Source organism: Alosa pseudoharengus, unplaced genomic scaffold (genome assembly GCF_046254945.1).
Source record: "Alosa pseudoharengus isolate Yale_2024_CS ecotype anadromous, Long Island Sound unplaced genomic scaffold, YU_APseudo_1.1 YU_APseudo_1.1_scf_14, whole genome shotgun sequence".
Classification (NCBI taxonomy): Eukaryota; Metazoa; Chordata; class Actinopteri; order Clupeiformes; family Clupeidae; genus Alosa; species Alosa pseudoharengus.
Genome location: NW_027468609.1, coordinates 5,468,685 through 5,491,815, shown reverse-complemented (window position 1 = coordinate 5,491,815; position 23,131 = coordinate 5,468,685). Strand labels below are relative to the sequence as shown.

The 23,131-nt window shown below is 39.9% G+C and overlaps 1 protein-coding gene across 6 annotated transcripts; it reads right to left on the bottom strand.

Annotated features, from left to right (window-relative positions):
* Window positions 1-2,636: 2,636 nt before the first annotated feature.
* On the bottom strand, window positions 2,637-22,919 carry LOC143122727 (leukemia inhibitory factor receptor-like). Of its 6 annotated transcripts, none has more exons than XM_076283542.1 (18): window positions 22,790-22,912; window positions 18,529-18,631; window positions 11,911-11,987; window positions 11,562-11,710; window positions 11,268-11,403; window positions 10,811-11,086; window positions 10,307-10,588; window positions 10,040-10,188; window positions 9,740-9,896; window positions 9,563-9,627; window positions 9,262-9,460; window positions 8,760-8,936; window positions 7,644-7,742; window positions 6,994-7,146; window positions 6,715-6,858; window positions 6,088-6,181; window positions 5,322-5,385; window positions 2,637-5,213 (listed from the first exon to the last, which is right to left on the bottom strand). In XM_076283542.1, exons 3-18 carry the CDS (start codon window positions 11,969-11,971, stop codon window positions 4,719-4,721), a joined length of 2,700 nt encoding a protein of 899 aa, XP_076139657.1. In that variant the 5' UTR covers window positions 11,972-11,987; window positions 18,529-18,631; window positions 22,790-22,912; the 3' UTR covers window positions 2,637-4,718. The 6 variants fall into 6 exon arrangements, with proteins under 6 accessions (XP_076139657.1, XP_076139658.1, XP_076139656.1 ...); XM_076283543.1 differs by lacking the exon at window positions 18,529-18,631 and adding an exon at window positions 13,351-13,557; XM_076283541.1 differs by lacking the exon at window positions 18,529-18,631 and having other exon boundaries at window positions 22,790-22,919.
* Window positions 22,920-23,131: the final 212 nt, after the last annotated feature.

Here is a 23,131-nt window from a genome sequence, read left to right as displayed (position 1 = left end):
AGTATTCAAAGCGCTTCACTTTTTCCACATTTTGTTATGTTTCAGACTCATCTTAAAATTGATCAAGCTCAATCTACACAATAGCCTAGCCTACTCCAACACTAAAAAAAAAAAAAAACAGGTGTTTGGAGTGTTTTGTAAATGTCTAAATAAGAAAAGACTGAAATATTTCATTTACATAAGACTCTTTGTTATGATGCTTATAATTGAGCTCTGGTGCTAGCCTACTTATCAATGGTATTATGGCCCTTGAGGTGATTCTACAACTTGATTGGAGTCCACCTGTGCCTAAATAATTTCACTGGACATTATTAAGAAAGGCACACCTCTCTTTATGTAAGGTCTGGTTGATGGTACGTCAGAGTGAAAACCAAGCCTCGAGGTTGAGAGAATTGTCTGTAGACCTGCGAGACATTGTATGAAGACACAGATCTGGGGAAGGATACAAGATACAGGATACAAATTTCTGCAGCATTTAAAGTACCCAAGAGCACAGTAGCCTCCATCATTCTCCAATGGAAAAGTTTGGAACAACCAACAGTCTTCCTAGATCTGGCCACTCAGCCAAACTGAGTAATCTGGGACAAAGGGCCTTGGTCAGACAGGTTACCAAGGACCCAATGGTCACTATGAATGAGATCCAGAGTTCCTTTGAGGATGAAAGAAGCGTAAAGAAGGACCAACATCAGTGCAGCTCAGTGGTTTCTTACACACACACTGTTGGGAATTGTGGCCAAATAGTTCAGTCTTTGTTTCATCAGACCAGATGATTTTACTCATGGTCTGAGAGTCGTTTTGGCAAACTTCCAGCATAAAATGGCCTCCATCTGTCCACTCTACCATATAGGCCTGATTGGTGGAGTGATGCACTGATGTTTGTCCTTCTTTACGCTTCTCTCATCCTCTCAAAGGAAGTGTTGATTGATGAGAAAAAAATGAATTGAATCCATTTTAAGATGAGTCTGAAACATAACAAAATGTGGAAAAAGTGAAGCGCTGTGAATACTTTCCGTATTCACTGTACATGAAAACATAACCTAGAGACCAAATTGAATCACTGAGTCCTGGTAGTTTATTTATTCTTTCATTTATTTTATAGGAAGCCATAAAGACAACAACAATACGGCATCACAATGCATCACTTGTCTGCAGAAAATAAATGGAACTTCTCAATGTTTTTATACAGTACCTTTCACTGTTGGTGATAGTGTATTTATGTCATTGCATTGCATGTAAATGCAATGGTCTATTATCGCTGTTCTTCTTATAATTATTCTTCTTCCGACCAAATTCAACGTTTAATGCGACTGAAACCGCTGAACCGTCTGACCTCATTCAAAGACTCCTACAAAGCTCTTGTAACGGACAATCGTTCTATGTATTTTTCATATTTGTGAACTGTATTGAACAATTGTACAATTGCAGACATTCCTTGTATTGTTTTGGTATAGCTGTTAAACTTGCTTGCTTTTGTCTTTTAGGTTCCAGACCAGTGGTGATGACCATTTACATTGTGTGTGTGCCTGTCTGTGCACACCTGTCAACCATACATCTCTGACAATGTTGCTAGCAACATACCTACTAACATACATTCTTACAAACATGTGACCACATCTCAACATATCTGTGCACATACCATTTAACCATACTGAGACGTTTCTGAGATCTACACTGAGACATTCTGAGAACTATTGTTGGAACTTGTATACCTGTGAATCATATTTGTCAACCATTCATCATACCTGTGCTGTAACATCTGTGAAATTTAGTTATGCTGTTAGACCTCTGTTTTTAGACCTGAGCTGTGCTGTGTGAAAATTAAGATTCTAACTAAGTTCTGTCTAAAACTGATCATCCGAAGAGCTGACTCTTTTATTCTTCAGTATATGACCATTCAAGTTCTGTAAGAATGCAAATTCAGTAGACATCTGTTTTCTCCCATATCATTATTGGTTAACTTTCAAATTGGTTTCAACAACTTTGATTTTTTTGACTTGAAGCTTGCATTGGTTGTTAAGTGTTCATTAGTGTGTTCTGAGTATCACTCTGCTGTTTCTGCAGTACTGTATTAAAACAAAGAATGTTGATCAATATTGAATTGACCATTTATTTTTACTGACTGTCATATACTCTAAGCTAACATCTAAACAAGTAAGTGGTTTTCAAGAATACTGTAAGACTGTGTAATCTGAATAATCATACTGTAAGTAATATAATGTTATACACAGCTTTTTTGCATTTACATGCAATGGTAATTCCCTGGAATTGCATTTTCTAGTTGAAATATGTTATGTGTATTGAATGTGTTTGTAAAAAAAAGTGTGTGTGTATTTTAATCTTAACAAAATAGATTCAGGTTAAATTTTAGTTAATGTTTATTTACAAGGTAGTCGAAGTGGATTTAGAGGCAGATTTCAGATACAATGAGTGGATAACACATGCATTAACAGCAGGGCTGGTTTTAGCCTACTACATTTGGGTGGGCTGGTATACATTTTGGGTGGGCAACATAGCAAAGCGGTCAAATTGGATAAAAATGTACAAACACAAACACAGAAATAATCAGTTTCTTATGGAACCGGTTATGTGGATGCCTCATGTATCGCTTAAAGTAACACAATGAAAAATTCATATAATTATACTTGTTGAATATCATAATATTGATAACTTTAATCATCCGATCAGAATACATGGAACCGGTTATGTGGTTGTCCTACAACATTGCTCAATATGGGCATGCATTGACATACACTTTGTACCGCTTGACAAGTTCAGTTGTGACTTTTTGAGTGCATCTCTGATACAGCATTTAGGCTTTGAGATGTAACAGGCAAGACAGCATATTGACCTGTTGACTGTTGGCAGGTAATGGCATTCTCTCTTAGGCAGAGAAAAGCTGTTGCTCTCAAACACCACTTAACAGAGTGAGTGTAGGCCTACTGATGAAGGAATAGATTAAATTGAAAGATATGGAAGGTTTGCAAAGTGATATCATGCTCCTTTTAAATAATATTTTTTGTACTTTCAGTGTTTTATTTTGACACATGGTGTGGCTATGCATTTTGTAGTTTATTTTGATACACTTAACATTAGGGTATTTGATATTTATATTTTGATGTATTTTGCACATCCTTGCCAACAGCTAAAGCAGCCAGGCAGCTATAGTGCTACACACGTGGAGTTTTCTCGTACCGACAGCACTCAGCGACTGAGATCTATGTGAAAAATGGGCAGAATTTTCCTAATAGCACACATACATAAGCCTACTGCACAGCTATGCACCAGCTAGCTACCATTGCACTCCACACCAACTCATCTACATCCAAGCTGGGTTTGAGACTGCACACTGAATAAAACAAACCAAAAAAAAAACTTTGACTTCTTGACTTTGTTTGGGTGGGCAAGACACAATGCTTGAAATGCACCCTGCCTAGAACAGGCATGGTCTTGAAATGGATGTGTGTGATGAAACAGAAGACCGCACTTGGGATGAATGTGTTTTACACAGTGGATACTAATTGGTGGTGAAGGACCAAGGTTAGATTACTAGTGCTTCTGTGTATCTTCATAGTTGGATATATCATTCACATTTCACTTGAATTTCCCCTTGGGGATCAATAAAGTATCTATCTATCTATCTATCTATTTAGTCCTTTTTTTGTTGTTGTTCAGATATACAGTCAATTGGGCAATACCCCGAGTGAGCATTTGGGGGTTTGTAGTGTTAGGTCAGGGAGCTGTGTCGTACTAATTAGGATTTTTGCGTTCTTTCTCTCTGTGTGTGTGTATGTGTGTGTGTGAGAGAGAGAGAATACATTTCAATGTCAACATCTCAATTCTTCAACATCCTCTACTTCATTCCCTACTCCTGAAACTGTACAGTATGTGTGTTTGTGTACTTCTCCAAGCACTCAAGATGCTTTACAACTTAATGCCTCACATTCACCCATTCACACACACTCATACGCCATGCAAGTAAATCCACTTGCACTAAGAGAGGATTGGGGTACCGTGTCTTGCTCAAGCTTGCTAAACAACACTTTGACAGGGTTCTGCACCACCAGTGTGTGTGAGGGGTGTGTGTGAAGGTGTGAATGTGTGTGACAGGTTCAGGTGTGTGTGTTCCAGCATGTGTGTGTTCCAGTGTATGCCTGTGTGACATGATTGTGCTCCTTTTGATCAGGGACCAAAAGCTTAATCTCATTATCAGCCTAGTTGCATGTGTCCCAGTGTTCTGGTGTCCCAAGAAAAAAGACAAACGTTGACATCTCTTAATATATGACCATGCCATGCTAGAGCTAGCCATAACACATTTGTACCTCTAAAAAATGAATTCCCAACATTGTCCTTCAGTGGCTCAATAGAACAAAAAAAAAATACAAATAACAAGTTCCAAATTACATTTTCAGTTCAGTTCCCCAATTACATACACACACACACACACACACACATACACACAAACAAACCATATTCTAGAACATTCAGTGCTGTGACTTTGGGTGTTGCAACACAAGCACATGGAGAAACTGCTCACAACAGCTAGTGTGATAACACCAAACAGGACAGTGTCTGAACATCTGATGCAACTTATAGTCCAGTTATTATGTTATGCTCATGTCAAACCATTTGAGAGTCAGATTCAAAGGTAGGTGCTGCTGTGCACTACATGAGTTTTCTGCATCCATAACTTAGCATCATCTTCTGACACTGTAACCTAGCTAGGCATGCTGTCCAAATGTATATGAATCTCCAAGCAAGGGCTGTGAAGAGCTGACTGAGGTAGGGCTTCCTACTAAGCCAACTGAAATATAGTCTTCGCTCTCCAATAGACCACCCTGGCAGGCATCTCCCAAAGCCCGGCAAGAGGATGCTGACCGTAATGGCAGCAGAGAGGATTCTCCGGGCAGCTGGGGTTTGTATCCTGGCATGGTGACCTCCTTTGTGGTCACTGGAGCGGCTTCCCCTGCCTCACTTACAGACACCAGCGGCTTGTAGGTGGGGTTGTTTATCTCAGTAATAGGGATCTCCATGCTGGGGTGGAATTTACAGTCTGCTGGATCTGACGGTTGTGAGTCTGTGATATTCCTGTACAGTGGGAAGAAGACATTGTGCGTAACGTTGTTTGTGACCTTCTGGTTGACATCACTGAATAGTATGGGAGAAGCATCCAGATGTTCCACACGCTCCGCAGGTAACTCAAACGATCCAAATCCCTGCAGAAAGGAGGACACAATCATTTATCCACTGAATCGGTATGCCTGATCACCGTGTATCTGCTTTCAATTATGAAGGTGTGTGAATATGCTTTTGGGTCTACTGACCTTTCCGTCCAAACCACCAACAAATCGAGGGGTTGGAATCTCTGGGTACACCTTATCCTTCAGCCTTTTAAGAGTGAAGCAAATGTACATGAAAAATGAGAATACACAATCAGAATTAATAATATGAGAAAGTTCCACAGAATTAATGACTGATAAAGACAAGGTCATATCACAAAAGGTATTTGAAGGATTAAACCCACAATATAGCTTATTTGGTTGGTGTAAGTAACGTCATGTCTGTAAACCCAATGATCCCAAATAATGCTTAGATGTGAGGGGTCCCACAAAACAAGGAGGGCATTAGTTCTAACCAGTATGTGGACATTTACCACAAATGAAGCAGAAAGTAAATTTGGAATGCTTGCCAGGACATTGTGAGGAATTGTACTATAAGGAGCCATTCTTGAAGAACCCTTCATTAAAAGAAGGGTTCTGATGAAAGTCAATGATATTTGAGCTCATTCCCCTATCATATTACTCTGACTTCTAGGCACCTGAGGCAGTGCACTGATTGGGCTGTCCATGGTTCAATACGAGTTATTGCTTTTCCCCCAACAAAGCCAGGACTGTGTTCAAATACCTATTTGAACGTGATTTCTTTCGAACACACACACTAAATCCACAGCTAAAAGATCTTGAGGAACAATGATTTGAATTTCACAAAATACACATTGGATTAGAATTGCACACTCTGTGCCTTAAACCGGTACAGTTTGAGTTGTGGAACTTTTTGTTGCTGGGTATTTGTACATGATCATTCCCTTACCAGGTCCTTTTCTGGTAGCACAGAAAGGTGAATAGTAGGAGCAATGCGATGGCACCTGCTAGTGATACGATGCTGTATACAATGATCTGAGAAACTGAGAGAGAATAGATTTAGCATAGAAAAACAAATGTAATATCAGTATATGGCATAATGTCAAGTATCTGTACAAAGGCAGGGATAACTATTTTCTGCTTCAAAGTACTGGTACAGTACAAGGGCCAGGTATGTATGTTTAATATAACATACAGACAGGGATGGATTACTGCACGGGCCTACTGGGCCCAGGCCCAGGGGCCCAAGGAGTCAGGGGGCCCTGAAGCCCAAGCCTTTGCATGGAATCATTGCCTCAATATCAACACATCAGCATGTAGGCTATGAATATGATTGAATTTAGTATTGGCCATCCCCAAAATGGACCAGAATACAGGAAATCACATCAAACAAATTAAAAAATTTCTGGGGAAGGACCCCCAAACACCCCCTCGCACATAAGTGACAATTAGTGGGGGGCCCTTAATACATCTGGGCCCAGGGGCCCAAAAGTTCATAATCCGTCCAAGCATACAGAAGGCTCCAGAGACATTTAAATCATTGTGAGATGGCAGTTTCTGAGCATACTGTACCTACCCTGTGAGGTAAGCGTGACTCTAGTTGTTGCTGGTTTGCTACTTTTGCCTCCAGATGTGACAGCATGTATCGAGAACTCATAGGTCTCAGCACGGAGGTGGTGAATTCTCTTCTGCATCCCATCCTCACTGCCTAAAACAGTCTCTGAATAAAAAATAAACCGAAACAGTCATTGCTGACGATGGTTTTTATTTAATCAATAAACTATTTTAACAGACACATGCAGAAAAAAAGATTAACTTACTTTTGATTTTTTTAAATTACAAATTTAGTTAATACCTGTCTTATATTGTCCCAGGGAACTGAGGGTATATTTGATCTCATATCGCTGAATAAACCCTCTCCGGTGCTCCAAGGGTATCTCGTTCCAGGTGAGGACTACATCCATACCATCCTGTTTACCCTGGAAATTGCCTGGAGCCTGGTCTGGGGCTGCGAAATGCAAATGATAACAGTGTTAGTTGTTCTGAATGCAAATTAAGTTGTCCATTGTGTTGTCCATTGTGTTGTCCATTCTTAACTAATAAATGGATGGTAAATGGACTGGATTTATACAGCTCTTGTCCTCCAGCATTAAGAATGCTGGTTCGAGCTTGTCTCCTCCTGACCCTGTCGAGTGTCCTTGAGCAAGACACTGCACCCCAAAATGAATGTGAGGCATTAATCTACCTCCTTAATTAAGCTACCCCTTAAAAGCAAACATTAAGGCCATTTAGAACGTATTCTTCATCATTATATTTACATTATTTAAGTTATTCATATTTAAATGGATGACATATTATGTCATATTACTAGTATTACCAAACATGGTATTTAATGTGTAATTTATTTAAAGTAGAGTAAGTTACAAAAATATGTTCTAAAATTGCTTTTATCTATATAAAAACATGCTATTTTTTTTTTTTGAATCAGGAAGAATGACTACTAACCCAGCTCTCGGCCATAACCCTTCCATCTCTGCAGGAGCTTTGGGGCATCTGAGGTACAGGCATACAGAGAAAATGTGTATCGCACGCCATCTTTAAGCCCTAGAAGACAACAGCATTTCAGACAATATGGGTCAAACTCTCTTTAGATATGGGTCAAACTCTCTTTATTTAAAGTCTAAAGACAGTCCAAAGTAGCCAGGACTATTGGAAGTGTCAGTTTATTGCACATAATTTTTGACATTGTTTTGAATAGCCAGCATTCATGTTTGTTGGCGTGTTGTTGCAAAATCTGCAGCACAATTTTATGCAAGCAAACTGCATTCAGGAGGTCTTTACTGTTGAGATCAGACATGATAATCACCCACACATCTTGCACTCGCTTATCTTTTTACCCACGGATTCAGTTCTGCCAAAGCCCCGCTTATCTTCTCTGGTAGCCTACAGTCTTGTGTGAATGAGAGGGGGAGTGGCTACAGTAGCCTAGTGAGTGGTGAAAGCCAATGTGTGCTTCTTTTACCAATACATTTATTTACATTTATACATTTATTTACATTTATATACATTTATTTAGCGATATCTTTTGCATTTCTTCTCCAAACAATGTCAAACTGCACTTACTCATGCTCGTAGCAAGACACATGGCACACACAAACATACACAAAGATCGACAGACATTCCTGTAATTTATAGATAGATGTTTTTAAATTTCCATCAGTCAACTGTGAAAATCATGCTTCACAGAATGTAATAAGTATAAGTATATATACTTTTTTTGATCCCGTAAGGGAAATTTGGTCTCTGCATTTAACCCAATCGGTGAATTAGTGAAACACAAACAGCACACAGTGAACACACAGTGAGGTGAAGCACACACTAATCCCGGCGCAGTGAGCTGCCTGCTTCAACGGCGGCGCTCGGGGAGCAGTGAGGGGTTAGGTGCCTTGCTCAAGGGCACTTCAGCCACGGCCCACTGGTCGGGGCTCGAACCGGCAACACACCACTTAATATATGGCAGACGATATCTTATAAATAAACTTCATATATACCTCATAATAACATATGTTTACAGCTACTTTATACATACAAATGCTATTCTTAGATAATGGTATGCTGTACCTGAATTGATTGTAGTATTCGTACGGCCAGCTGGTATCTTTATCCACTGGATGTCACACTTGTCCTGGCTGCCCACAGGGTACCAGTCCACCACATACCCACAACTGGCCCCAGGCACCGGGGCCCAGGCCAACTCCACACCACCATTACCGCCATTAACACGTGTTGTCTCCAAATCTTTCCAAGATAATGAATACAAAATATATTAGTGAGGGGGAGGGAGGGGTGGAGGAAGCTGAACTGGTCACCACAGCGGCTGTCTTGTGAGGACACTAACCCCAACTGACTGGGATAGGGGTACTTTAAAAAGATTCAACAAGTCAACTCTTCATGGATTACCCATTTACTGCTGACCAATTTTGTTCACACACAGATTAAGTCATCACAAATGTCTCTTTTGCTTTATTTTGTGTATTGTACTCTGCCGCAATGAAAAACAAAGTCCTTGAAACATGCCTCTAACAAAATCAGATCATCTTCAATTCGGCTTTCCAGTTCTCACCTCGTGCTTGTGATGGGCTGATGATGGTTGAAGGTTGTGAGTAGCCAACACTGTTCATGGCTGTGATGGTGATCCTCTTCACACGGTCAGTGCTCATGCTGTAACAGTGTTGTGTTGGCTCCAACCTCAGAGGGACTGAGCCATTCCACGACAGTTGATACTTCATCAACTTTCCATGGCTCTGCTCAGACACTAGCTTCTGTGAGAAAAATGACCACAAAGGTGGAGTATAAATGGCTACTAGGACTGTGGCCCGGTAAAGCTAATAAAGTACTGTATAGGCAAATGTTTGAAAACAAACCTTCCACACCACAAGACTCCTGTTGTTGCTGTCGACTGTCATCCAGACATCTACAGCCTGAGGAACTAAATGGAAAACCAATGGGTTTGGGAAAAAAAACAGTGTTTAAGCCCTTGAAGTGAAGTAAATGTGTTTTAATTGGGACCATCTGAACTACCCTTGGTCAGTCATACTCACTGTCCTCTTTGGTTTCAAATGTGATTTTTTCGCTCCAGTCCCCCCACTTCCAGAAGTGCTCGTTGGATGCGCATCGCACCTGGACGGAATAGGTAGTGTACGGGTGAAGCTCACGTAGGGTCATGGAGATCAGGCCCACTCCAGTGTCGTCTTCTCTCTGCACAGGAAAAAAGGGACAGGACAGAACATGAACCACCCACAGCGATGGCCAGTCCGTTGGGCTGTCTCCCAAAATGATGTGCAGTTATATTCATGTAGCTACCATGTGTATTGGAGCAGAAAACTGGAAATGCCACTCACCCCATCTTCTGTTTTGTTGGACCACATTATTCGTACTTGACATCGCATTGATAATAACATCAGGTTGGCATCAGGCCAGTCCCACTGAATACTAGCATTTCTGGAGTTTACATTTAAGGCTTCTAGACGTTGAGGAGCCCGCAAGTACACTGCAACCAATCAGAACAGTTCAGAGCTGTGACAAACCCATTTTCTATTTCTGACAACAGTACAGAACAGTTAGGCCTACACATGCATGTGGTGGATTATGTAAACAGTGGTCTTTACCTCTGTGTCTGGGGTCAGCTGTATAAGTGAAACTTGTTTTGTTGATTTTATTTTCTGCTGTCAGTGTCCATGCCACCTCCCCCTGGTTTGGAAATATTTCTATGGAACACTTCTTGTGGAGTGAACGATCTGCAGTAGCATGATCGCAGTAATACCTTTCATTAAGAGTATATTCGGTACCCCGAACTCCTCTTAGGTTTTTATCTCTACCCTGTGTCCAAGAACACTCTAGATGACGGAGGTTTCTTGTCTCGCATGTAAAGTTGTGAACTTCCGGAGAATCTGTAAGAACACAATATACATAAACCCAATGTTTCACTAACATTTATGCCTTGGTTAAAAACAAACAAACTAGCTCCGGCATCTATGGATGTGCCACATCTAACAGAGTAGTTTCCTGTTCCAGTGGATATTTGAAAATATGTATGTTGAGTAATCTGCAGGCTAATAAGTCTAGTAACAGTAATAAACAATGCATTCACAAAGAAAAAAGAAATATCTTACAGCCAACGTAGACAGTGGATCCTGCATTGTAGTTCCTATTCACTTCACAATATAGAATAGAACCCCCAGTGTCAGTGGCTTCCATCAACAAATCAACAATGTAGGTCTGCCCTACACGAATAGATTTCATTGGTCGGTCATCATATGTAAAATCTTTTAGTGTGGTTCCATTAGGAGTGATGCAACAGAATTTTTTCTGGCTGTCAGCCAGGACAGCGGTTTCAATGTTGTCTCGTGGGTAAATTACTGGTAATTTCGAATAATCAGGATCTGAACCTAGGGAAGAAGAGTAATGAGAGGAGCAAAAATGATGACATGTGCTTTCCTACAAACTTCTGATCAACACTGGGCATCAACAGATTTGGGCAGCGGTTGTTCAAAGAGTTTCATTTAAGTCACACATCAGTAAGACACATCATTTGTGGCCTAATCATAATGAGATAAGACCTGCACTGACCTGTGACATATTTACGATCTGTCCACTCACTGGCATTGTGGTGTCGAAGTCTCACTGAATGTCGGAGACACTGGAGTGGTAGGGGAGATGTCCAGTGCCAATGATGAGAAATATTCGATCTTCTCTCAATAGACTCCTAAGGGAGTGAGTCCAATTATGCCATTAGCTGAGGAAACGCTTTATAAGAATCTCCAAGAGTGCTCAATCTATATAACCATAGAATGAACATTTCAAACTAATTGCACAGAGCCCATTAACATTAAAGTCAATGGCATATACTGTACATCAACTTACTCTGTACACAGGTTCTGTCTGTTCAGGGTAGTAGACTTCAATATCATAAATAACATTTTCTTGCTGGCTGACAAAAGAGGGCTCATCCGTCCAGGATACATCAATCCCGTTAGTACTTATGTCACCACGTACATCTTGAAGCTGTGGTACTGGTAAGAAGAAGTCAGTGAATGTGTTGTTTCAGGGTTAGATTTGAAAATAAGTATTAGGTACTGTGTGGATTTCAGAGTTTTACAGTGTATCTAGAATTTATTCATTTTCAAGAGAACCACCACAAAAAGTCCTGAGAGTCAAAATGCATAGTGTGGCCTATCCATTTTCAGTCAGTGACTGACAAGTGACAGCTTACCATTTTGCATTCCTTCAGCTGCCTGGATGAGAAAGGAAGTCAGTAAAAGACTGGTAATCATGATTTATGGAAAAGCTCTGAAAGAAAGTGAAAATATACAGTAGATTAGTTATTCAATGGAACCCTTCTTAATCCGGCAAGTCCATTTGTAGGCTACCACATGCACTAGAATAGCCTACATATGACTATACCAGTGTTTTTCAACCTTTTTTGTGCCACGGCACACTTTTGACACTTAAAATGTCCCACGGCACACTAACATCCTGTGTGAAGAAAAAATAAACATACCATAGCCTACAATTTTAAATAATACACAGATATGGCTTCTATGCAAGACCTGCTCAATAAAACAAGCGCCCTCTGTTTCATTTGTAGGTGACTATATCTAATTTAATTGTTGTTATGAACTGGATATGGGGCCCCCGTTGTACAATGCCTGCATACCACAAATAGTGCAATCATACAATCAATGAGAGCATGTGGTTATAAATTCTTTGATGCAACAGTTGCTTTTCTGGACCAGTGAGTGACATTTGGGTAATTTTCTGCGGCACACCTGATGATCTCTCACGGCACAGTGGTTGAAAAACACTGGACTATACTATACAGCGGGGAAAATAAGTATTGAACACATCAACATTTTTTTTACATTAGTATTAACTCAGATAATCCACCCATATTAAAAAATCCAAACATTAAAGTCCATAAGTAGAGTTATGTGTAATAAAGCGGAATGACACAGGAAAAAAGTATTGAACACATCTACTGAAATTTCTTAAATACTTTATAGAAAAGCCTTTGTTTGTACTGACAGCTTCAAGGCATTTCCTGTACGACGGAATAAGTTACAGTATTCAGGTGTGATTTTGGCCCATTCTTTTAAACAGATAGTCATTTAATATTGAAGATTCCAAGGGTCCCTCTTGTGAATCCTGATTTTTAGTTAACTTCCAAAATTGTTCAGTTGGATTTATGTCAGGGCCTTGATTTCCTTTCTCTGAAACCAACTGAGAGTTTCCTTTGCTGAATGCTTTGGATCATTGTCCTGCTGGAAGGTCTAGCCATGTCTCATCCTCATTATCCTGGTCACCCTCATCTCCCAGACCAAAATGACTCCATTCATCATTCCTTCAACTGTATGAAGTCTGCCAGTACCATGAAATGAAAAACAGCCCCACACCATGATACCTCCACCTCACTGTTAGTATGATATTTTTAGGGTGTTGCACAGTGCCATTTCTCCTCAAAATATGGTGTGCAGTATGACATCCAAAAAGTTCAAGTTTGCTCTTGCCTGACCAGAATACATTCTCTCAGTATTTCATAGGGTTGTCCAAATGTTGTGTAGCAAACTTCCAATGCGCTTTGACATGATTTTTTTCAGTAATAGAGTCATGCAGGGTGAACGTGCATAGGGGCCATGGTAGTGGAGTGCATTACCGATTGTTTCTGTAACATTCCTCCTGCCTCCAAGTCTTTTTGGAGCTTTCTCCGAGTGGTCCTTGGCTCTTGGGCTACTCTTCTGCCTGTCCTTCTGAATTCCTGGTCAAAAATCTTGCGAGGACATCCTGTGCATGGCCAGTTGATGATGCAGTGATGTTCCTTCCATTTGCAGAAAATGGCTCCAATACTGCTTACTGGATGATTCTGAAGTTTTGAAATGCATCTCTAACATTGTTTGCAACAATAAGGTTGCAAAGATCTTAGGAGGGCTCTTTGCTTTTATACCCATCATGAACTGTTTCTTGTGTGACACCTTGGTAATGCAACATCTTTTTATAGCCCATCAATATGTACCAACTTATATCAATTTGCACAGATAGGAGGGATAATAGCTCTCTAACTAGATTCTAGCTTGTTTCTTGCCATTCCTTGTCTTTGTGTACTGCTTTAGCGTGTTCAATACTTTTTCCTACGCCATTCCACTTTTTTACTCATAACTCAACTTATGGACATTAATGTTTGGCTTTTTTTATATGTCTGGATTACCTAAGTTAATACTAATGTCATGCGAATAGCCTCACTGGAAGTATGCGTAGGCCTAGTGAAAAAAATGTTCACGTGTTCAGTACTTATTTTCCCCGCTGTATACTCTTCAATCAGCCAAAGAGGACACATGTACATGTAACTCCTCTCCTCCACTTGCACCCTATAGTGGCCAGAATTAAATTTAAATCTCTCATCTTTGCCTATAGAACAAGATGATCAAGATATATATCCCCAACTGCCCACGGTCTTCTAACGAGCGTCTGTTGTATCGACCAGCCGTAAACGCTAGGTCAAATTCACGTCTCTTTTCCTAAGTGGTGCGTTGCCTACTGCTCTCCGTTCCTTTGATAGTTTTGGGTCTTTCAAGACGTGGTATAAAGACTGTTTAACATGCACTTCGTTTATTAAGCGTTTAAAACCATAGGTGCCAACTCTCACGCATTGGCCGTGAGACATACGCATTTGATTAGTTTCACACGCCACACCCCCGATTTCTCACGCTGAAGTGTCAGGTCGGTCAGATGCCTGAAAAATGAGTTTAGCCTATCTATAGATCTACCTGTTGAGCCACGGTTATGCTTTCAGAGACGGTGAGAGGGTTGAAGAGCACCCCCTGTCTGTGGAATTTTCTAAATTTTCTCTCATTTGCGATGCTACTTCAGAAGCCATCCCAGGCGCATCCCCCCCGCATTTCCCCGGCTTCAGGTATGCTTTGAGTATTATTGAGTATTATTGAGTATTTTTCACGCTGAAGTGTCAACCTGGTAGGTCAAATACCTGGCAGATGAGGTTCAACTAAACTAAACCTATAGAATTAACATTGAACCGACGTGCAATTTAGGCTAATCATATTTGCATTTACCCATTACTCTCGGTTTAATATTTCACTAACCCTTCACACAACACGTGGAAACCCCTATTTCACAATAAACAGCAAACCTACCGAATACGAGGATATCTGTGCAATAAGTGGTTCCTGAGTAATCCGGTTTTGAAATTGCAACACATTTCTACATAGCCTCATTGGGGCGAAATTATAATGTATTCTAATGTAAACTATTTGTCAGTAGGCCTACATACATTTTTGTAAATTGCTCAGCCATAGATTATCCCACTATCATGGTTCTTATATTGTCAGGTTCCAGCCAATCCCATTACAGATAAATGAATATATTTATATTGGCATGCTTCCTAGTGACATTAATGCAAAAATATGAAGAAAATCAAATAAAGAGACACACATATTGATATAAAGCCTGACATAAGCCATATGCAAACATCCACATCATGCAGATATTGGTACATCCTGAAAAAGGAATAGCATGTAGGCTATGGCCATTACAATGACCAATATATTGTCTTAAATAAACTAGCTGAATAGCACAGGTGACCACTTCTGCATAATTTCATGGAGTGCTGAAATGTACACAGATTTCTGAACTGTGAAATGTAGCATATGTTTTTGTGGTTGTGAACTTATTGTATCACCATAACTATTCCACCTGTGTGTGCATGGTTATAATTCTGAAGTGCAAAATAGCTTAGGCTACAGCACAAATATTTCCATAAAAATAAGCAAGTCTGACCTCTGAATTTATTTTGAAAGTGTACCTGATTGATGCATTTAAAAGTTAAAATATACAAACATTTCTTAAATTCTTACAAAACACCCACCCACTTTTTAAAATTGTTAGTTTGGACCCCCCCACACACACTTTTGCCGTGCGAAATACCAGTGCTGTTTTCAGCATCTGTTTAGTGCTTCATTGTCATTTTCATTGGATTCTCCCATTTGCGCGTAAATCGCTCATAAACTTTTTTTTTTTTTTTGTTACACGCATTTTCCCATTCCACTTCTGTCACACACACAGTTACAAGTGCCAAATCCCCCGCAGTGTTGAAGAGATCAGTTGTCCCCCTCACTTTTGATAAGGTAAAAAGCCTTATAGGTACGCCAAATAAATAATAACCTATAGGTTTACGCTAGGCTATGTAAAACTCCCCATTAACAGCATCACGTCACTAACCACAGCTAAGACTGCACAATCTCTATTCACTCTGTTGGATATCTGAAGCCAGTTTGTCTACTTAGATACTGTAAATCCTCAAATTATGGCCGGGGTCTTAAGACAAAGTACAGGCCTTAAGGGGCAGGATTGTATTCGAGACAGCCCTTTATTTCTTATGCGAGTTTTATTTTGAGACATGCGTTTCTTGGAGCGGCATACTGGTAGGCCTTCAAAAGCATGACATTTTCGGTTTAGTTTGATATTTAATTTACTTTTGGACTGTTTGATTATATTGTTAAATGTTGGGACTGATGGGCACTGAAATCTGAGGAGGTATTTGATGGTCACTATTACGTTCCATGTAGTTGAAAGAGTGTCGGGATTTCAAACAAACCATCCGCTTTCATGCGTTCATTGAACGTCCGCGGTGCTGTAATGGAAACCTTATTGCGTAGCCAAGTAGCCTATTGAGTTATTTTTAAATTATGCATTAAATTTCGTAGGCTGGCTTTATTTTGTTATATAGAAGTATCTAAATAACCTGTTAAAATGTACCAGAATTCAGGAAATTGCATCTAGTCCAAAAAAAAATTTCTGGGGGAGGACCCCCATACCCCCCGCTGAAATGTCCCACCCACTTTCACAATGCCTCCGACGCCCATGGTCCCAGTAGTAGGCTAGATCCCTTTGATACCAATGTTCATATAACTCTGGGACACTGGTCCCAGGGATGGATTACTGCACGGGCCTTCCGGGCCCAGACCCAGGGGCCCAAGGTGTCAGGGGGCCCTGAAGCCCAAGCCTTTGCATGGAATCATTGTCTCAATATCAACACATCAGGATGTAGGCTATGAATCTGATTTAATTTTGTATTGCCCATCCCCAAAATGCACCAGAATACAGGAAAATCCCATTAAACAAATTAAAAAAATTCTGGGGGAGTACCCCCAAACCCCCCTTCCACATATGCGACAATTAGTGGGGAGCCCTTAATACAGCGGGGAAAATAAGTATTGAACACATCAAAAATGTTTTCAGTAAGTATACTTCCAGTGAGGCTATTTGCATGAAATTTTCACCAGATATTAGTATTAACGTAGGTAATCCACACATTTATGTTTTACACAGTTATGAGCAAAAAAGTGGAATGGCACAGGGAAAAAGTATTGAACACGCTAAGAAAAAGCAGTGCACAAAGGCAAGGAATGGCCAGGAACGAGCTGGAATCTATACACAGTTAGATAGTAATTATCCCTCATATCTGTGCAAATTAATATAGGAAGATGTTTGTGTGTTTTGTGAAAACCCTATGCCATAACTAAAAGAAATGAGTTGATTGTACTATTTAAGTGAAATATGTGCACTGATCATGATAAGCAGAGACAACAATACATTTTATGTTTTTGCAAGGCAGAGGAGGGGTCTAATAAAAATTCTGCCCATCAACCTTTCCTCCTGCTTCTCCTCAGTCCACACCAGACATGAATTGACTCCATGCGTTTTGCTGCTGTGACAAATCTAGGCTACATTTAATGGTGGGTGAACTTTCTGATGAACTTGGTGAAAAATGAAAATTCTGATGAAATAACCCAAAATTATGTTCAGTTTGACAGGTAGTTAGCTAATTGTTTGTTTACATGATTAACTTACAACCTGAGAAAACTAAGGTAAAGTTAGCTTCGTTGTTAGCATGCTAGTAGATAGTCTTTCGGACAGTTAGCTCATGGTAGCTACCTTAGCATTCCAATGGGTGTGTATGGCAGATTATAACAATATCACATATGTTTTCGTGTAAATATAATTGTCTTGGTGCTACTTAGTTTAATTCAGACTTAATCATCGAAATTGGTGTTTCTGTCTATAGACGGTTTTAGCTAACAATAGCAGCACATGTTGGTTAGCTTTTGGCTAATGTTAGCCGATGCCCATTCACTCATTACTAATGTCATTACCCATTTGTTGCATGATAGCAGTGATTTTTATTTCAACTGAGTAAATGAACATGAACTAAAAGTTTGTTTTCTTATGTTCTTTTTTTATAGGTTATTCATCTTCAAGATGCAGTGGATGTGGAATATTTATGAGTTTGAATGTTGTTTGTTCATGTTGTATCAATAATAAAAGGCATTCCTATACATTGTGATGAATTTCTCTTCAACTTTTAATAAAACAATTAAATTAGGCTAATACAGTAGCCAAATCTTAAAATAAAACAACAATATCTACAGAACTTATATTTTAATGAGATTTTTAACATTCATTTTAACCTATAGTTATTTTATACAACTGCAACTTCTGAAACAATAATTTAAGTGAACTAAAGATTTTGAGTAAAGACTACTAATGTAAGCTTAATTTGTCTACAGCATCAACATAAGGTTATTAGTTGACCCAACTAAACCTGTTTAGTTTTATGTTTTGTAAAAACTAGAATGGTTTAAGGCAATCGGTTTCCACACAATTTTCTAGTAATGGCAACTAGTTCGGGTTTAGAGTGCAAGGTGTCACACAATAAACATTTCATAATGGGTAAAAGCAAAGAGCTCTTCCAAGACCTTTGCAACATTACTGTTGCAAAACATATCAGTGGAACTGGTTACAGATGCATTTCAAAACTTACTGTAAGAATCATCCAGTAAGCAGTATTGGAGCCATTATCTGCAAGTGGAAGGAACATCACTGCATCATCAATCGGCCATGCACAGGATCTCCTCACAAGATTTCTGACCAGGAAGTCAGAAGAATAGTCAGAAGTGTAGCCTAAGAGCCAAGGACCACTTGGAGAAAGCTCCAGAAAGACTTGGAGGCAGCAGGTTCAATTGTTACAGAGAAAATCATAGGTAATGCACTCCACCGCCATGGCCTCTATGCACGCTCACCCCGCATGACTCTATTACTGAAGAAAAACATGTCGAAAAGTTTGCTACACAACATTTGGACAAGCCTATTAAATACTGAGAGAATGTATTCTGGTCAGGTGAAAGAAAATGTTAACTTTTTGTCATACTACACACCATATTTGGAGGAGAAATGACACTGCATCACCCTAAAAATACCATACTAACAGTGAGGTTTGGAGGTGGAGGCATCAAGGTGTGGGGCTGTTTTTTTTTATCTCATAGTACTGGCAGACTTCACACAGTTTCACAGAGCGATTTTTCCTAGGAGAATCTTGCCATCCACCAGGACGATGAGTATGAGACGTGGCTAGACCTTCCAGCAGGACAATGATCCAAAGCATTCAGCAAAGGAAACTCTCAATTGGTTTCAGAGAAAGGAAATCAAGGCCCTGACTTTAATCCAATTGAACAATTTTGGAGGTTACCTAAAGATCAGGATTTACAAGTGGGACCCCTGGAATCTTCAATATCAAAAGACTATCTGTTTAAAAAAATGGGCCAAAATCACACCTGAATACTGCAACTGATTAGTTTAGTCATACAGGAAATGCGTTGAAGCTCTCATTACAAATAATGGCTTTTTCACAAAGTATTTAAGAAATTTCAGTAGGCGTGTTCAATACTTTTTACCTGTGGCATTCCACTTTTTTACTCATAACTCTACTTATGGACATTAATGTTTGGATTTTTTAACATGTGTGGATTATCTAAGTTAATACTAATGTCTGGAGAAAATTTCATGTGAATAGCCACACTGGAAGTATACTTACTGAAAAAAATGTTGACGTGTTCAATACTTATTTTCCCCGCTGTACATCTGGGCCCAGGGGCCCGAAAGCTCATAATCCGTCCATGCCTGGTCCCTACACCTGAGAACCACTGATGTACGTTTTTTTTACTGTACGGTATAATGCTGAATGAGCCAAACAAAAATGTACGCAGCAAAATTTTGGTTGGCCCCACAAAATCTCACTCCAAGGTTGGCAGCCCTGCGTTTGTATATTAGTATTTATTTATTTTCATTAGGCTATTAATTGAATTGACTTTGTTGCTTATTATTGCTATTCTCCTTAATTCAGTCTATACCAACTTTTTAAAGTGTTTATTGTTAAATTTAACTTTTGTTATTTGTATGTCGCTTAATTTGGACAAATGTGCTAAATAGCCTACCATAACCACTCATGAGTCAATCGAATGTGAGAATGTATTTAATGGTAGCCTAATACAATACAATATATTGGCCAGACTATGGAGCTTGCACTAATGCATTTTAAAATAAATTGCATGTTGTGTGATACAGGCTGGTCTGCTTCATGAATGGTGGCATAGCCATATATTTAGGGAAGACAAGATTATCACCAATGCTGATCTGTAAGACTAAGGGCCCGTCCCAATACCTCCCCTACCCCTAGATTTTTGCCCTAACCCTCGTTTTTGCGCGTGCACGTGTAGGGGGTGTCCCATTACTTTAGGGAGCAAGGGGACCCAACACATACAGTGTTGCCAACTTAGCGTCCCTTTTTACTCTTCTGTGTGAGCAGTGAGTTCGTGCTGTGTTTAAGTCTCATGCCTGTTTCATTTGTGAATTACATCGAGTTCGCCCGAAGCGTTGCCCCATGATTATAAAAGTAATGACTGGCCTGTAGTATCAGCCCATGTTATTACACGGAAGTAGATATTCTAGCCTATAGATCTAACAGCTCAGACAATGTTATTGGAAGGTGCCGCAACTATGGCCGCAACTTCGGGTGAGATTACAACCAGAATCAACGAGACGAGAGCAATGACATGATGACAGGGAAACAAGGACACGCTGCCAGCATCGTTCAACAAACACACTGAACAAAAGAAAGTAGCCTAGGCCAGTGTTTCTCAAACTTTTACAGACCAAGGACCACTTAACCATTAGAAAAAAACCTCACGGACCACCTAGCTAATAGACACAATAGGCCTACTCACTGAACCACCTTGCTTATTGTCTTTGCACCTTGCTTATTGTGTCAGAGGATTCATATGATTTAAATTGGCATAGCTTGCATAGGCAGTATTGCAGAACTTTGGATTTACATACAAGTTGGTTCAATATTGCAAACAATTATTTTTAACAACATCTGCTCGCGGACCAATTGGGATAGCTTGCGGACCACACTTTGAGAAATACTGGCCTAGGCTACAACTTCATTCACAAGCAGTTCAAAATCGAACATACAGGTTAGGAAAATATAGCATTCGTTTAGGCTATGTAGCCTCAGTGTTGTCAATGCAGGACAGACTGTCGGCTGAGGGGGAAAAAATCTGTTGGTCTGTCCTAGTGACATTAAGCCTAAATATATCCAAAATATAGCCAGTAAGGTTAAATTGTGTGTAGCCTATGGTGAAGTTATAATCAGACTTCAAGCAGTGCAAAGCAGATGGAGCAGTTGGGAATAGGTTGGACTGCTTTTCAGCCACTTGATGCCCATCCTGGTGTAGGCTATGACGAGATAGTGTACAGAAGTGTAAAGTGTCTCAATTAATATACAAGTATAGTAAATGAAATATATTTAAAGTTGACTATTTGAGTAGGACAAAAGCAAACAGGTGTAAAAGGGAGTTAAAGGGCCATCACCGTTTTTTTTTTTTTTTGGGGGGGGGGGGGGGGTACACGACGTGGTGACGTAATTGATATGCAAATTAGTATGTGACGTCATCTAACGACATTTAGCGACTTTTTGAGCTGGCTTTAGCTACTTTCTATTTTAAATAGTTGGCAACACTGAAAACATAGCCAGGACCGATGCAGGCTTAAAACGAAGTGGGAGATGAAATTACCCTGGATACCGCCGGCCAAATTGTTCATATATTTTCGCAAATAAGCATATTAAAATTTCGGAATATGTTGGAATATGTTAGCTGGATGCACATCTGATGGACTGTTGAGTTTTGAACACTAATGTTAGAAAATATCTCACGAAGCTATCTGACGATGTTCATGATATCTGCTGAGTGCTTTGAGAGAGTCTGCCCATCAAATAACGTTATATAGCCTATCTGATCTGGGTAGTTTCGTCAATATTTAAGGTGGGTGTTCTGGCGTTCACATGAACACGAATATCTTTGTTGATTAACTAGACGTAGATAAACCAGCACAGCCCACACAACAACGACCGCTGGAATGGGCATGTTCCTGAAGGAAAATAGTAGCAGGCTACTACCGGTAGACACGTCGGCGCTGCGCGTGACGTAGGTGAGCACGTTCGCTACGCTAATTTGCATTTAGTGGTGTCCCAATTCATAGGGAAAGATCTTCACCTCCAGTTCCCTTGTCGAGGGGGCTTTAATGTTGAGGGCAATCAAAACCAAGTGGAAGTTTTAAGAGGGGAGAAATGGGACGGGCCCTTAGTAGTGGCTGCAGGGTGTTGTGGTACAGTAAGTGCATATGCCTACTTAAAATCCTCGTGTTTCCTTTCCAAAGAAAATAACTTCCACGACCAAACCCGTTGTTCCCCCTAGGCTATCTGAGCACTGTGTTTTCGTTGTGTTTCCTATTCTTACAATTCACAACACAGCGAGAAGCTTTATTAGGGCCAGACCACCTCAACTGCGCGTAGTAGCTACAACGCAAAGGAGCGCATTACTGTAACACGAAAGAACCCCTTAGGCTACTAACACGAAAGGAATGGCACATCTCTTGGCAATAGACAGTCACATTGTGGGTATAGGAAAAAAGTTAGAGTTTACGATTCTAATAATGTTCATGCTACTTATTCACCCAGTTAACATCTAGGTCTACTGAAGAAAACATTAAAAGTTAACATACAATTTGACATAGAAATATATATATATGCTAGAACAGAATAAAAACACTGAACCATAACGATGAATGATTCGGTGTCATGCAATTATTCACTATCAAACGTCATATATTATCCTACACTAAACCATCCTGCCGAAATTCATCAACATAGTTTTCAAAAAAGTGCACAATCAAGAGCCACTAACCTTGGATGTTTCCTTCGAATATTATAACAAACAATGTTTCCTTTCCAAAACAACAGGTGTCACAACTACTCACTGGCTCACTATGACATTGAAAGCTTAACGGTCTGTGTCAAACCTACACTAGCCTACTCACTGGCTCACTATGAAAGCACAACTCGGTCTATATCAAACCTACAATAGCCTACTCAGGCATGAAAAGCTAACCCCGCCTACTATCACTTTTACCACGCCACGCCTTCCTTTTTCAAGCAACATCAGTCCAATGTCCCAAATGACGAAACAGGATGTTTCAACTCGAGGCCTATTTACAGGAATTTACCGTCTATGGAATTGCATGGTTTT

What these genes read in the sequence shown, in the direction of transcription:
- LOC143122727 (XM_076283541.1), bottom strand. Translation starts at nt 11,971, where the DNA reads ATGATTACCAGTCTTTTACTGACTTCCTTTCTCATCCAGGCAGCTGAA. An exon ending in CCAACAAAACAGAAGATGGG is followed by an intron (nt 9,897 to 10,039) that starts GTGAGTGGCATT and finishes TTTCCTGTGCAG; the next exon opens with AGAGAAGACGACACTGGAGT. An exon ending in GGAGTCTTGTGGTGTGGAAG is followed by an intron (nt 9,461 to 9,562) that starts GTTTGTTTTCAA and finishes TTTTTCTCACAG; the next exon opens with AAGCTAGTGTCTGAGCAGAG.